General features: G+C 48.7%; 6 protein-coding genes across 6 annotated transcripts; 2 read left to right on the top strand and 4 right to left on the bottom strand.

Annotated features, from left to right (window-relative positions):
- Nucleotides 1–1,749: 1,749 nt before the first annotated feature.
- On the bottom strand, nt 1,750–3,547 carry PGRI_001180 (isocitrate lyase 1; the record flags this gene model as incomplete). The annotated part of the gene is made up of 4 exons (XM_040787831.1): nt 1,750–2,110; nt 2,162–3,057; nt 3,120–3,275; nt 3,344–3,547. The coding sequence occupies 4 exons, from the start codon at nt 3,545–3,547 to the stop codon at nt 1,750–1,752; spliced, it is 1,617 nt and encodes a 538-aa protein (XP_040651603.1).
- A 2,003-nt stretch (nt 3,548–5,550) lies between these two features.
- On the bottom strand, nt 5,551–7,984 carry PGRI_001170 (alpha,alpha-trehalase; the record flags this gene model as incomplete). Its single annotated transcript, XM_040787830.1, has 5 exons — nt 5,551–5,680; nt 5,738–7,479; nt 7,527–7,648; nt 7,707–7,779; nt 7,856–7,984. The coding sequence occupies 5 exons, from the start codon at nt 7,982–7,984 to the stop codon at nt 5,551–5,553; spliced, it is 2,196 nt and encodes a 731-aa protein (XP_040651602.1).
- A 676-nt stretch (nt 7,985–8,660) lies between these two features.
- Nucleotides 8,661–9,620, bottom strand: PGRI_001160 (short chain dehydrogenase/reductase family; the record flags this gene model as incomplete). The annotated part of the gene is made up of 4 exons (XM_040787829.1): nt 8,661–8,880; nt 8,942–9,245; nt 9,307–9,541; nt 9,591–9,620. 4 exons carry the CDS (start codon nt 9,618–9,620, stop codon nt 8,661–8,663), a joined length of 789 nt encoding a protein of 262 aa, XP_040651601.1.
- A 335-nt stretch (nt 9,621–9,955) lies between these two features.
- Nucleotides 9,956–10,924, top strand: PGRI_001150 (deubiquitinase OTU2; the record flags this gene model as incomplete). The annotated part of the gene is made up of 1 exon (XM_040787828.1): nt 9,956–10,924. The coding sequence occupies one exon, from the start codon at nt 9,956–9,958 to the stop codon at nt 10,922–10,924; it is 969 nt and encodes a 322-aa protein (XP_040651600.1).
- Nucleotides 10,925–11,050: 126 nt separating this feature from the next.
- PGRI_001140 (putative thiol methyltransferase) lies at nt 11,051–12,049 on the bottom strand (the record flags this gene model as incomplete). The annotated part of the gene is made up of 2 exons (XM_040787827.1): nt 11,051–11,410; nt 11,567–12,049. The coding sequence occupies 2 exons, from the start codon at nt 12,047–12,049 to the stop codon at nt 11,051–11,053; spliced, it is 843 nt and encodes a 280-aa protein (XP_040651599.1).
- Nucleotides 12,050–13,071: 1,022 nt separating this feature from the next.
- On the top strand, nt 13,072–14,872 carry PGRI_001130 (MFS transporter; the record flags this gene model as incomplete). The annotated part of the gene is made up of 3 exons (XM_040787826.1): nt 13,072–13,432; nt 13,494–14,503; nt 14,573–14,872. 3 exons carry the CDS (start codon nt 13,072–13,074, stop codon nt 14,870–14,872), a joined length of 1,671 nt encoding a protein of 556 aa, XP_040651598.1.
- Nucleotides 14,873–15,994: the final 1,122 nt, after the last annotated feature.

Genomic DNA, 15,994 nt, shown 5'->3' with positions numbered 1-15,994 from the left:
TAGTTTGACATTTTCATTGTTAGTAATACAATAGCTTTATTATGTTCTAGAATTGAAAAATGCCCACAAAGCCTACAACATACAACTTCTCATGAATCGAGTTTCATGCTCAAAGCATGTATACTTGGTAAGGCATTTTTGATTTGGCATAGACTCCGGAGATCTTTTCCTTGGAACTGCCCTCGTTCAAATTCAATGTACATTACCTGACTGTCTTCATTCCAAACTATGTTCCCGGGGATTGGATCAGTGTGGAGCACGCCTAATATATGAATAGCATGCAGCGAGACCTGGGCTTGTTGGTTTAACAACCGATTGCATGTTGTTTAGCCAGTGTCCTTCCCGCATACTCTATCAACATCAAATGCACAATCTCCGCAATGGCATCGTAAAATATGGTCGATGGAGAGGTAAGCCACCTAATAGAGCTAGCACGTGCACCTCTTGTATTGGACGAAGACGTGTATACACGAGCTCGTATTGGATGTGGCACACAACCACGAGGTACACCTTAAAGAAATTATACCTGTGAGACAAGAAAGTCAGTTTGAATGGGCTCTGCGTGTGCCATGAATATGCAAGGAGCCGCATCCTAACTCCAACTCAGGTCGCGAGTCACAAATGGAAAATTGCTAGCCCAAGAGACGAATGAGTGTTGTGTGACTGATTGAGTATGCCAAGAAATAAGTAAACACGGCAACAGTCAAGGAACTTAGGAAGGGCGGTTCTTGGATTTGCTGCTGGGCCTGGTCCCATTCTTCGTTTCGTCGTTGTTCGGATGCTGGCAGACGTCCACGCAACTCGGATAGCTCATCCCCCCACCTTTATGATGAGATCCGCTGTGAAGCACCCTTGAAGTAATATCGGGCGGTTTCAATGTTGTGTTGTGATGAGAGTCCTTGAGGCAAGAAAACAAAGCACCCGTGGATGAACCAGCTTCTTGCAGCCTAGCCAATCATAGCCCATAAACACACATAACGACATTGAAGTCTCAGGTTTGAAATGCTCTTGCAGACGTAAAGAGAAAGGAGCAAAGAGAAGAGATGCCTTGGTGACGTATTTTGTGGTGTCCTCTGACATCTTTTTGCGTACGGTGTGTGCAATTTCAATTTTCCATGTTATGTTATAGCCAGAATGATGAAACAAGAATCTCCAAAATAGTTAAAAGGTGTGAAATGCGCAAACCAACTTTCCGATATATCATACGTGACAGTAGCCACGTGAGTTGCGGGATAGGTGGGTCATGCTATTGTGGCTGGTGATATCAATTGCGCCGAGTGGCTGTTGTCCAGACTGCAATCACCCAGTGTTCCAGCTCATTTCACAAAGAGTTGGGATAAATCAAAGGTTATACATAGAAAAGTCGTTTGCACAAATTAAGCGTTTTCGCTTTTTTAGTCGTCAACCTATCTAAACAGAATGATATCTGAGAAGACTACTAAGCTACGAGTGGTAAGACTACTGAAAAGACATCACAAGGCCGCTTATGCAGCCGCCTATTCTTCTACACATGACTAGAATACCATCAGAAAACCACATCTTATTCAAAACCAGAATCAATCATGCTATGATTTCCAAAATGCAAAGTAAATCAGTCACCTCTTAGGAGACCGACAGGGAATCAGAACAAGACTGTATAGAGAGAAAAGGAAAACGCCACAATCAACATATGTAAAACAAGACATCAAGCACATAAATAGCGCTAGACAGCCAAGGCCGTCAGGGTATCAACATGAGCCACACCATAAATCAGTTCTTGAACTGATCCTCGGTCACACCCTTACCCATAGCAGCGGTACTGCTCACACCACCGGAAACCATCTTCAGCAGGTTATCAACATAGTTGGCACCACTCCACTTCTGGTGGGTGACGACATCAACGCCCTGCTCCATCTCAGGCTCCTGCACGAGCTCGCCGTAGGCGCGCATACCGTTCTGCGAGTACGCCTTCGCGAACTGGTGCGAGATAAGCGCAGTAGTGTGCAATCCAGCCAGTGTGATGAACTGCCATGCGTAGCCGAGCTCGCCGAGACGCTTGATGTAAGTCTCCTGCTCCTCGCGGGGCATGGCCTTCTTCCAGTTGAAGGAGGGGGAGAGGTTGTAGGCGAGTCTGGGGTTTGTTAGTTAATGCTCTAGATGGGAAACGAATTGTAAAACTTACTTTTGCTCGGGCCAGACGGCGTGCACGCTGTCGGCGAATTCCTTGGCCTGCTTGTAGTCGGGCAGCTTGCTCTCCATCCAGATGAGATCGGCGAAGGGTGCGTATGCGATCGCGCGGTTGACGGCGCACTGGGTGCCGCCCTGGTAGCGGTAGAAGCCCTCGCGGGTACGGGGAGCTTCCCAGTTCCAGTAGATGTCGACGCCGGTGAGGCTCTTGGCGATGGCGCGGGATTCGGTGTTGCTCTTGCCCTTGGAAGCAGCGAGGTACTGGTCGATGAGGCTCTTCTTGTTGGCGTGTGAGCCAGCGTTGATGGTGTCAATGACGGCTTCGCTGAAGAGCTTGAGGCCGGCCTTGCTGGTCCATTCGTCCTCAATTGCCTGCAGCTCGGCTCCGTTCTTGCCAGCCTGCTCGGCGGCAAACATCAGGTCGTTAAGAGCCTGGATGGATGAGTTGGTGGAACCTACGATGAAGGCGTGGTCACGGTGGTCAATGGTCGATGTAATGAGGGTAGCGGCCTCGGAATCGGTACGGGCAATGGCCAGGAGGTCGGAGCCCATGATATCGGCCTGGGCACGGATGGCAACCAGACGGTTGATGTGCTCGCTGATGGGAACGAGGACCTTGCCGGCCATGTGACCGCACTTCTTAGTACCAGGAGCCTGATCTTCGATGTGGATACCGGCGGCACCACGCTCGACGAACAGCTTGGTCAGCTTCATGACAGCGGTCAGACCGCCGTGTCCGGTGTCGGCATCGGCGATAATGGGGCGCAGGTAGTCGACGTTGGCAACCTTTCCTCGCTGGCTTGCGGGGGTAGTAACACGCTCCTCGCGCTGCTTGCGGTCATGGAAGAGCTGTGCCATGAACAGCTGGTTAACCTTGCGAGGCACAGTGTCCTATAGAGTACTTGTAAGTATGCGCCTTTTTTTTATATATATTGCCAGTATATTCAACGTACCATGGGGTAATCGGCCAGATCAGGGGAGGGCTCGTCGGTGGACGAAGCAGTAGACGAGCTTTGCCAGCCAGAGACGTAGATAGTATCGAGGAACTTGCACATTTGAGTGATCATGGTAGGCTCAAGACATCCGTAGGTGTAGCTAGCCTGCTTTTTCTGTTCGTGAAATGTATAGTTAGTATCTATAGAATCATGAACGCTCGAGATTTCTAAGCTGAACTTACCTGGAAGTTTGACTCAACAATACCCCAGAGCTTCTTTGCTTGGACATTGGAAGGGTAGTCGATCTTCAGGTTACCACGCTTGGCCACAATCTGCTCGGCAGTGAAGGGCCGCTTGGTATAGCGCCATCGAGAGTCCTTCCACCAGTTCTGAACGGCTTGAACATCGGCCGCAAACTGGCGGTCCTCGTCTTCGTGTAGACCCATGACTTTTAGTATAATACAGAAAAAAGGTACAAATATATAGTCAAGATATATTCAAGGAAGTGATCCAATGCTCCAAGTATAGGGAAAAAAAGAAAGGGATATCAAAAAAAGAGAAGCGAAGCTATAATAAAAAGAAGAGAGCGATCACAAGCCAGAGAAACCGGGGTACTTATTAAACATTCAAATGCGTCACAGTCGGTAAACGCTCGGCTCACCGGGAGCCAATACTTCGAATGCCTAGGTACTCTCTCACTCAGAATTAAAGGCCAACGGGCAGAGCGCTCCGAAAGGCGGAAGGCGGGTACAAGTGGTCTCGGAAGAGAGGATCCAGGCTTTGGTGATCCTCGGTCTAATGGGACAACCCTTTGCCACTGCTGACTTTGCCAAATGTTTCATTCGTGTCACAATAATCGGCATCTAACTAGAATATAGAGAGGATTTGATTCTAGGTGCTTTTTCTCCCTTTTTCCTCGTTGATTGTTCAAGTGGTCAATGTTGAAGTAGAACTAAATGACGTCGAAGAACACATGCCATTACCGTGGCAATACCAGATATACCGTATGGTAATTTTCACGTGCATCACATTCGGAGCATGTTCATCAGTTGGGAATAGTCTCAAATAGACTAATTCTCTGTCATCTTATATATGTTACAGTTATGTAAATAATTAGGAAAATCCTTCCCATTCGGAGAGAAACACAGTCTAGAAACAACCGTGGAATGTCCAGATATCTGCCTGAGTCATCATTGCCGTTTTGTCATGCCCCGGTATTCGACTGGTCTCCACCAGGCAATCTCCAAGATCCTTGCATATTAGGCGTTACTACCACAATCTTCATATGTAATTTATTCGGAGGATTTCGGGGTTAGTATATATATATATACTCGTAGATGTAGCTCTAGCTTCTATAGTCTCAAACAACAACATAGATATTACGAATCCTTCACTATATTGTCCTTATATACGCCATCAATGCGGATGCCCGTGGACATATATTTATTACCCCATCCAGCACCTAGGCGAAATCAGATCGGAAGAACATGACCCTTCCAAATGACCTGCACATGCATCTATCCAATCGAAAGAGATCCACCCTGGCGATGAAGAAAAAATGACTCAAAACCGCCCTACGAGTTGGACCTCGGCAAAACTGAGCTCTGCGACACTAACCGCATACAGCCCTGATAAGACAAGTAGATCAGGAACTATACAACATACAATGATTTTTAAAATTAAAGTCTAGAACAACATGAAACAAGATATCTATCCAAAGAGATTATGTACCCATACAGAACATTTCCGGTACCTGTGCACTTATAATTCGAAGAACCTCCAAAGTTCCGTGGATGAATATCAGATAAGCTTAGATATCCTTAGGTTCACAAGACAACACTGCCCAAATTGAACAACATTGAAACCCTGAAAATAATGCTAAATGACTGAAACATGTAAATACACCCAGTTCCTCAGCCCCAGGGCCCACGAGAACAACCTCGGGAAAACGAGGGATCTCCAGCTCCCCCCACCCGTCATATTATCGATCTCCTGTCTGCGGAGAGCGCTACAATGACGCCTTCGGGATCTCTGAAATCCGGTCTTTTTTCGGTCGGGGACATGTTGCTCTGCCGAGGCATCCACATCTTTTTTTTGCTTTGGTTCGCGGGTTGTGGTTCTGGGGTATATACCAGGCCAGTCAAGCTCGATTGGCGGGGCTTTCATCTACCAGTGTTTTCAGCTACCTTCTGAGAAGTATAACTATATCAAGAAGCATTTACCGACACATTAAAGGATAAAAGTTGACGTCCATTTCATTGATCTTCTTTTAAAGGAAAGACTGAGAGCCCATAATAACCGAAAATCAGCGCTGAACAGTAAACACTGCCTGATGTCCATAATCCATATCTTGCTCGCTTCTACATGCATTTTCTATCCTCCCTTGGCTGCTCAGGCTCACACAACCTGTGCAACAATTTTGACTGGAAAACAGCAAAAGAAAATTCAATCAATATGAATCCTGAGCAACGACTGCCTTATGATACGTCTCATAGGGAGTGATAGTTCCCAACGAGCGTCTCATATGGGCATTGAGAATCTCCAGACCGTAAACGTAACTGGCATTTACCCAGCCAAATCTGCAATCGAATTAGCACCCAAAGCAATCGTAAAACGGAAAAAGAACAAGAACATACCCTTCACGCGGAGCTCCCTTGAAGTCAACGCCCTGATTGCCATACTCGGCATCAACCCGATGCGGATCAATAGGGCGAGTGACATCGTACTTCTCCACAACAACACCGTTGAAGTCGACAAACGCCTTGGTAATCATATAAACCCACTTGTACGCCAGCCGCTCTGCCTCCTCCTGATAGCCGTAGCGGAGGAAGGCTGTCCAGGCAAGCATCTGCTGTGGCGCCCAGCCATATGGGTAATCCCACTGCCGGTTAGGACGCTCCAAGCCCACCGCGCCACGCGACTCCTCAGTTCCAGAGACCAGGCCACCGAATGCCTCGAAGCGGGGCAGGGCCTTTTCGACCATTACAGCTGCTTGCGCGGGGGACGCGAGACCGGCCCACATTGCCCAGAAGGTTGTGGCGGTTTCGTATTCTGTGCGCTCCTTCTTGACTGTGTCGTAGTCAAAGTACATGCCCTTTTCGGGGTTCCAGAGGAGCTGGTCCATACGCTGCTTGCGCTTGCGCGCACGTCTGTCCCAGACTGCAGAGGATTCGGTTTCGATGTCTTGAGTTTGAGGTGTGCGGAACTCTGCTGGGATGGGAAGTTTGTCGTTGAAGTGCACACGGATGATCCGTGCGATGTCAACTTCGTATTTGTACAGCAAGGAGTTGAGATCGACTGTGGCGAGGTTTCCACACACGCCCTCTAAGCGGTAGCTGGTATCGTGACCAGACTCGCGAACAGCTCGGTCGTGCATGAAGTACTCATCAAGTTTGGGCTCAACGATAGTCCTAGAGTTGTATGCCTTGACGAATTCATCGAAGGTCATCCCGTGCTTCTTGGCGTACGGGCCGAGAATGTGCACGAAGTGAGAGGGCTCGGTCTCTGGGGGCACACCCCAGCCTTCGGGGCGATACCTCGACAAACCAGACTCTGGATCGAGGCGAGGCTCGGTAACCCAGACGCTGTTGTACTCCTTGATAGCAGCGAGGACAGAATTGCGCAGGAATTCCTTAGAATCTGGCTCGGTTTTGATTCGTTCATAGACACGCAGTGCCATGTCGGTTAGGAAGGGCGGTTGAGAGCGAGTAAGGTAGTAAGATCGATTTGCGTTGAGGATCTTGCCATAGTGCTTGATCTCGAAGCAGAAATTAACCACCATACCCTTAGCGAGGTCAACGCGGTCGCTGACGAGCAACCCCAAGGACTCCATGTAGCTATCCCAGCCGTATAGCTCGTTGAACCGGCCACCCGGCACTACGAACGGCACGCCGACAAGCTCAGGCTTCAATGTCGCTGCGTTGAGCTTCTCCTCCATAGCCAGTGCAAGGAGGCCGGGCTTGTCGTTGAGTTCCATCACATAATCGGGCGTGATTACGGCCGGCAACATCTGCACATCAAGGCGCAACTCGGGGTGGTCTTTCGCAATCCGCTCGTAGTATTCGAACTGCGCTGGAGCACCCGGCGGGATGTAGATACGAGGTCGCGGATCCGCAGTCCAGTCTTTGGGGTCTCGACCTGCCACTTCAATGTTGGAGCCATCGATACGTCTTGTGAGGGCATTCCAAAAGCTGTTCTTGATTAGACGAGAGAGTCGCGATACTGGGTTCTCACTCAGTCGTGCTTCGTCAAGGATAATGTGCTTGCGACCGTAGTCTTTGGCAATTGTAAGCTCTTGGAGGAGGTTGGAGAGCATGTAGGTGCCCCGTACGTCAACTCGGTTATGTCCAGACGATGCCGCAGTTCCGACCGAGATCACCTACAATGATTAGCAGTCGGCCTTGGTGTTTAGACCATCAAGCATACCTTAGGTCCCAAGTCCTCGATGGTAATCTGCATATTCTGATCCGTATCTTCCTGCTTCAGGAGAGCCGCAAGTGTATCTTCCACCTCAATAAGGAACTTCCGAGGTTGTCCAGACGCCTCATCTGTTGTACTGTCAGCTCTTGCACTGACCGCATATCCGGAAGATTATAACAAACATACCGTGGCTACCACGTCGAGATGGCAAGGCTCCAAAGAATTGGTTGATGTCTTCACGGCTATAGTCGCTCAGGCCCTGTAACATCCCAGTCAAAAATAAGCTTGCTGTACCTTCAACCGCGGGGTACCGCCCAAGCGTTATGGCTGCTTACCACTGAGAATGCACGTCTCTTGGACTTGAATGCATTGAGACTATCTTCCTTGCCGTAGTAGACATCTGGATTGGAGTAAGGATCAATGGAGCTGGAACCAGAACGGATACGCCCATCTGGCGAGCTCATGGTCTGTGTGGCGGAAGAAGAAGAGAGGGCACAATCCGAAATTTAATTGTGCGTTACGCAAGGATGCGTCCACACCGACTATTCCCCGTAGTCGAAAAACTTAAAGCAGCGAGTACAGGCGCTCCAATGAGCCTGATATAGTATGATGACCTGGGTAACTGTACTCCAGCGATCTGATCAGTAAAGTCAGGGGATCCTTGTCCGATGGGTAAGACAGTCTCGGGTTCAAGTGATAGGTTGAAGCTTTGAAGCAGATTGAAGATTGTAGTGATAAAGAAATCGATAGAGAAAGATGTTATGAACCTGGCAGAGGTGGAAAAGGAAATGACGGCATTCACATTGATGATGTCGCCGCTCCACTTATGTTGCCGCTCCAGAGCTGATAAGCCTGTAGATAACAACTATGGAAACGATTCGAAGGCCTGAAGATGCGATGTATAAAAAATAGAAAAAGCAAATATAAATACTGCATATCTTTTCTACAAGTAGTCCTATGACTCAAAAACATGAGTCTGCTTGCGGCCTGGACTATTATGGTGACCAGCCATTTATTGGAATGTGGGGGATTCTGTCCCGAATCTCAATATACGCTTATAGTCTTAAGGAAAATCAATGCCTGTACAAAAACATCTATTTATAGACCATATACCCAAAGCAACGCCATTTATGCAATTGCTCATAATTTAGCAGAGACGGCACTTCCACCATCGAGCGTAATAGTCGCGCCGTTCACAAATGCACCGGCCCGGCTGCTCAAGAATAAGCAAGACCCGGCCACATCCTGCGGGGTTCCAATACGACCCAGAGGCACACCAGCTTTGATAACATCACCGAATGACTCCAAGGTAGCGGCCATCATCTTACTTTCGAAAGGACCGCAGGCCAAGGTATTAGAGCTGTAAGCCGAATTAGTTTCTCATACATTAAAGAGGCGCAAAGCACAGCAGATATACATACGTAACGTTTCGCTTGCCCAAATGGTTGGCAAGAACTCGGCTCAAGTGGTGCAAACCGGCCTTGCTGGAACTGTATGCGAATGTCTCGAGCGAGGGAACACGGAGTCCATCAATGCTGCCAATGTTGATAATGCGAGAAGGATCACCAGGTGTAGCCGCCTTCTCTAGGAGTGGTGTGACGAGCTGGGTAAGGTCGAAGACGCGGTGGAGATTGAGGGTGAGGACTCGTGTGAAGGCCTCGGACGGGTATTCGTCGTAGGGAGCGCCCCAGTTCGATCCGGAGTTGTTGACAAGGACGTGGAGCTCTAGAAGAAAGAGGTATGTTGTTAGAACTTATACGATTGACCATTGGATGGGATGCCATACTGCCTTCGCGCTTGCCCAACTCCTCGGCCAGCTTCTTCACATCCTCAAGCTTATAGAAATTGGCCGGAATGGCATAGGCTTTGCCCTTGCCCAGGGCATTGAGCTCCTTGGCTGCTTGCTCGCATGCCTTTGCATCGCGAGATGAGATGTAGACGGTGGCACCGTTTGTTACATAGCCCTCTGAGATCATGCGACCGATGCCTTTGGCTCCACCGGTGACCAGCACCACTTTGCCCTACAGGCGCGTTAGAATGGTCGAGAGGTAGAATACGTAGCGATCTAACCTTGACGTTGAAAAGACTTGCGGAATCCATTGTGAAATTGCGATTTAGACTGAATACATTAAAATGATCAAAGACAAGAGACTACCTTTATTACATCCGTCCCTCGTAAGCTTTCCTCGTTCCCCAGCTGCGCATAATACCCGAGGCCGAGATTACTTGAGCAGCCGAGGCATCCACGGACCTGGAATATCTTTGTACCGATGATTATGCACTAGTCCTCTTTGGTGCTCAACTTAGGGCTGCATCGTCAGGGTTTCGCGGGGTCTCTGCCTAGGTGATCGAGTTGTTTTGGCTGTTTTCGTTTGTAGCATATACCCCCATTGCAATAAACCTGTTAATTTTCGTGTTCGCCCCGTTATTCCATAATGGAGGACCTCCTGTCAAAACACCGCAAAGAGCAAAAAGATCTCCAAGGGCGGATAACACAAAAGAAAAAGTCCGCCACCAAGAAAACTCGCAAAGGAATCAACGATGAATGCGAACGATTGCAGCGCGATCTGTCTGAGAAACAGCAGGCTGAGATTGCAGAATTAAATGGAGACCCGACTGAAGGGCTCGAAGACCTCAGTCTAGAAGATGATCAACCGGCAGATGACGAAGAGTCGAAACAAGACAAAGCCACCGAGAAGCCACAAGAAGCAGAACCAACAGCCGAACCCGCACCGGAGCCTTCATCTGCACCCAACTCAAAAAAGCCAAATCGCCAAAAAGCGCGTTTAGCGCGGCGTGCAGCAGAGCAAGCCGCCCAATCAGCGGCTGCAGCAGAGGAAGCCGCGACACAAACAAACTACCGAGGAAATGAACAGGAGGTCATGGACGCTGCATTTAAGAAATTGGGTCTCAAGGAAGTAGAAGTGACTGCAGATGGACACTGCCTCTACTCAGCAGTCGCCAAACAGCTCGATGAGTCTGGACTCGGCTTGCGGCCGGACCCAAGCCGAATTGTCCTCCAGCCTGCGACACAGTCACGCATCGACACAGTCGCCTCTCCACAACACGACGGCTACCGAGCTGTTCGAGCCGTGACGGCGGATTTCATTATGGAACATAAAGAGGATTTCGAGGCGTTCATGGAAGAGCCCCTCGAGTCATACACTCGGAAGATCAAATTGACTGCCGAGTGGGGAGGGCAGTTGGAGCTGCAAGCAATTGCCCGAGCATACGGTGTGGAAATCAACATTGTACAGAAGGATGGGCGCATGGAGAAGATCGAGCCCGGGGACAGCGACAGCTTCGACGAGGAGGAGAAGCGCAAACGCGTTATCTGGCTTGCGTACTACCGCCACACCTACGGACTCGGCGAACACTATAATGCCCTCGTGAAGAAATCCTAAGCTACTCAGATCGACGCAATCTCATTCCCACCTGGGCCTTGTCAATCAAGGCTTGACTATGCAATTGCAGATCTATTTTTTGTCTTGGGACTTTTTTGCTAGGTGCTTTTCGGCTTTTCGGCAGATCTAGTTACGACGACGCCAGATCGAGACTCGGTCGTGGATCACCCCGTTCTCGCCTTGGCCTACCTCGTGCGTGCGCTCTGGCGTCCAATATGCCACTCTTTCCAGACCGGCTTTGCTCGGTGCCCGTAGAGGCTCATGCTTGACGACGCCCTTGGCGTCGTAGGGGACCTCTTCGCCGGGGTGGCTTAGGTGTGCCATGTACGCCTCCGATGAGGAAGCAAATGGCGGCCCTGCGGCTTGGGGGTCCTTGTGACGGGGGAACTCGAGGCAGATCAAGTTGCCTGCTGGCGAAGGGGCCAGAAGCTGGGTGTGTCGGAGCGCCCATTTGGGTCTCATTGACGGCTCCAGGGCACAGAAGAACTGCATGATGGTTAGCGTGAGAACAGTGAACATAGAAACTTGAGATATAGACAAAAGCAGATACAGCATCCGTTATCAAATCACTTGTCTCTATTCCCGCATTGCGATGGATTTCACACCCAAGCAGCAACACAAGGGACAAAAGGGAAACCATACCGTATAATCATAAATAATATCAAATCCATTCAGTGGGACACCAATCTTATGCAACCAAGCATCATCGAAAAAGTCACCCTGAATCCAAGTAACCTTTCCGGCGCCAATAGTCTCATCCCGGACGCGATACCAATTGGCGTTGTCATTCTCTTCCTTCTTGCAAGCCTCGACCGCAGCTGCGCTGTACTCGAGACCATAGGCGTCATAGCCAAAGCTTGCCAGCAAGAGCACATCCACACCTCTCCCGCAACCAGGAACGAGAGCCTTCCGCCTGTACGACTTGCCCTGTGCGTCGGTCGCGACAGGCGCGCCAATTGTGGAGCGCTGGTTGACGAGGGTGTCTTCCAAGGCGGGATTGGGGAATCCCCGATCCCAGGGCAGATTATCGCCCTTGTCCCAGAGGGAAGCCCAGCCGTCGACGTATTTGTCGCCCTTGTATTGAGCCAGGTGGGCTTGCATTGCCTTTGGGTTGATATTGGCCATTGAGACGGTTATGTTGGGTTTCTCGATATTGTTTCAATTGTTTCTCGGTCTTGATTCCTAGGTGTTGAAGCGGATGCGGTCAAGTTTCTTAGTTCACCGTCTTTATGCCATTATCTCGGGGATCCATTCCAGATCTACCGGGATTATTAATCACCTCCTTGCAGCTCTTGAGGTCCACCTGGTTTGAATGTATGACTAGGTGGCGTATAAATAGAGATGTTTCTGGATCGTTCGAACTATTTTGTTGGGGTAGATCTGGGCAATGGTAGCAAGTCCGCTAGATCTACCCTACAGTATAATAGTCCCACCACCTACCACAGTGATAAGTAGGTCACTAGTGAAACACCAGGACTTGATGGATGTATCTGTTGAGATAGTTCGCCAAGATAACGGGGAAGCAGAGGTAGGTACCAACCCAGAAAGCCAAGTTAAAACCGTGGAAGTCAATCGCGACCGACATACTTCTTGCTATCAAAATATATCAGATGTTCTACAGAACATCTACGGAGTTGGATATCTTGAAGTCTATAATCTCGGGATGGGCCGCCATCAGGTCTGCCGACGGAAAACCGGCACAATCGCCCTGAACGATGACTGGCTCTATAAGCCGACCTATATTTTTTATAGGATAGAATGTGCACTAGCGCTGTCGGATAATAATCCGGTGAAGTCTTCCAAGGTTGCTCTGGGTTGAGATTAATATTATCAGTTACACTCGGTCTCTGTCGGTGCTTGTCGGTCGAAAAAAAAATTGAATGTTTAAACAAGTTCTGAACTTTTCTAACAATTTTTTTTTCTGAGACCACATCCAACATTGAATACATTCACATTCTACATGTTTGGAGATATTATATATTAGGGGGATAGATCGACACTCTTTGCAAGGAAGGTGCCCAGGTGGTTATCTGCAGGGCTGTTTTTACCCAACTTGTCTTTACTCTTGTAAAGCTTCACCTTATTTTTGGACCAAGAGCTATTTTTATGTCGCTGGCAAAAATTAGCATTTATCACATACTTCCAATATGCAAGGCCAGTCTGGGTTAGACAGCATCGTCGCATCAGAGAGCGGAGAACATCCGACAATCATAGCCGAGAACAAGTCAGAGATCGAGAATGATACACATTCCTTATCGGATGCCTCCAGCAATACTGCCGAAGAACATGAGGATCCAGAAAATCCTCCACCTCTAGAGCGCCAGTTGACCGAGCTAGGTCCTCCCGTAAAGGTCGCCCGACTCAAGCGCAGAGGGTTGTTCGGTCAGTTGGCATTGGTGGCAGAAGTTGAAAATCCGAAGACATATCCTCGCAAAACGAAATGGTTCATCACATTTGTCGTCGCGCTTGCTGGAGCCACAGCACCAATGGGCAGCGCCGTCTTTCTCCGTGAGTCTCTAATCACAAATTGGGTATACATTCGATCATTCTCTAATCAAGATTCTACCAGCTTCACTATCACAAGTAACCGAGGACTTGAATACAACAACCACCATCACTAATCTGTCAATCGCTTTGTATATGCTGGCTATGTCTATATTTCCATTGTGGTGGTCATCATTCAGCGAACGACTTGGACGACGGACTGTTTACCTCGCTTCTTTTGCTCTATTTGTGGTCTTTAACTGCCTTTGCGCTATCTCAAATTCCATCGCCATGCTGATTGTAATGCGCATGTTGAGTGGTGGCGCTGCTGCTTCTGTCCAGGCGGTTGGTGCTGGCACCATCGCCGATATCTGGGAATCCAGGGAGCGAGGACGGGCCATGGGTATCTTTTATCTAGGTCCGTTATGTGGGCCTTTGTTTGCACCCATTATCGGTGGACTCCTAGCTCAGCGCTGGGGATGGCGGAGTACCATGTGGTTCCTCTCTGCATTTGGTGCGCTCACTCTTATATTTATCTTGTTCGCCCTTCCTGAGACGTTGATGGCGCAAAAGCCCGTTTTGGCTGAATTTGAGGACGACGAAGATCCAGCTACCAGCCGCCCGTTGAGTCGAGTCTCATCGCAGCAGGTTGTTCGGTCCACTGCAAGGTGGCTCAAGACAATGAAGATAATCTTCATTGATCCGCTCAAAATCATTCTCTATCTCCGGTTCCTCCCCGTCCTTCTCTCTGTCTACTATGCTAGTATTGCCTTTGGTTCCCTCTATGTCCTCAATATCAGTGTTGAGCATACCTTCGCAGAGGCGCCATACAACTTCTCCACCATCATCGTTGGCTTGCTGTACATTCCAAACTCGCTGGGCTACATGGTGACCAGTATCTTTGGAGGTAAATGGATGGACAGCATCATGCAACGGGAAGCGAAGAAGGCAAATCGATATGACGAGAAAGGCAGACTGATACTAAGACCAGAAGACCGAATGCGTGAGAACGCATGGCTTGGTGCCTTCCTATACCCAGCAGCTCTCATCTGGTACGGTTGGGCAGCGGAGAAGGGAGTGTTTTGGCTTGTCCCGGTATGTCAACTCCCAATATATTCCCCAGGATACGTACATGAGTATCACTAGCTAACTCCGATCTAACAGATGATTGCCAATTTCTTCTTTGGTATGGGCTCCATGCTCATTTTCAGTATGGTAACCACCATGCTCACCGAATTCATGCCAAAAAGGTCCTCGGAAGGTGTAGCTCTCAACAACTTCATGCGAAATATCTTCTCCTGCATCGGCTCCGTCGTCACTGCTCCGATCATTGATGCTATCGGCAATGGATGGCTGTTTACCATCCTTGGCCTTGTCAGTTTCGCAAGCAGTGCCGTCATTTTCCTGATGAGAGTCAACGGCCCTAAGTGGAGAAAGACTATGGATGTGCACCTGCAGACTTAGATTGTTCTTGTTCCACATTACTTGATTGCATACTATCCCCGGCGTTGGTGCATATTTTTATATTGATTTCTGGAAAGGTGCCTGGCATACCATACAGATTTGGTGTCAGTAACCTGTCTCTCTTTGCACATACATCTCACCAAAACAAAATATCCATACCCGATTGTGTCTTTTTGTTCATGCTGTGCCGCTTTCCGGTCTTTCTGTTCTTGTTTATTCTTTCTTCAACCCGGCTGTTTCCTTCAGGATCCAGATATGTCTAATGCCCAGAATGATACCCATTGTGAAGTGAGATTTATGTCGCAAGAGCCCAAATCCGCCCTTAGCGGACCACAACGTATACAAGTAGAAGCATCTAGAACGGCTGCATCAATATATGCCCTGCCGGTATCAACCATGTCTACATCATCTCTCGGTCTGCGCAGTCGGGCAGGTAAGCATATCCATTTGCGCGACTCAAGTGCATACTTATCTATGTTAGACTGGATCTCTACGAAAAATGTTTCACATGTCCCGCTTATATGCGAATTCCAATATGACGGGGTTATCTCATGGGATACCCCTCGAATTTTGAGAAGTACGCTTCTCTGAGGGGCATTCAAGCCGTGTCCTGGTAATTGCATATGCCAAGCTGCTACGTATAAGGTCTCACATATCTGTGTTATCGTGCATAGTATCTAGGCCTAACTACATTATACTACCAGTATTAGTCGGCGGCAGCATGTTTTAGTCGAAAAGGCGGGTTTTACAATTATCGGGGGCAATCTATCACGTCCTTTACGTAGATGCCCCTCAATTTCTACTCCGTAGTATAGAAAAAGGGGTATAGATCTGATCAGGCCTGCACGTATTAACTCACCTGCATGAAAAAAAAGCAAGGCAGCCAATCAGAGATCCATCACGCCATGTTCTTGAACAGCCAACACTTCTGGCGAACATTCGATGCATCCGTGAGGGGAAGGGAAGATCCGGCGAGATAACGGAGGGGATGTGCTTGATTTACCAGGGTTTACTGGACAATAGATGTATTTTCAAAGCGATGTTGTTTTTCATTACTCCGTACTCCGTACTCACCAACTAAACCCTCCGATGCTAGTTTTTCTTTTCTTTTTCTCAAAGGAT

This window comes from Penicillium griseofulvum (genome assembly GCF_001561935.1).
Source record: "Penicillium griseofulvum strain PG3 chromosome Unknown contig_79, whole genome shotgun sequence".
Taxonomy (NCBI): domain Eukaryota; kingdom Fungi; phylum Ascomycota; class Eurotiomycetes; order Eurotiales; family Aspergillaceae; genus Penicillium; species Penicillium griseofulvum.
Note: the sequence above shows the minus strand (reverse complement) of the source record. Positions and strands in the feature narration are given on the sequence as shown.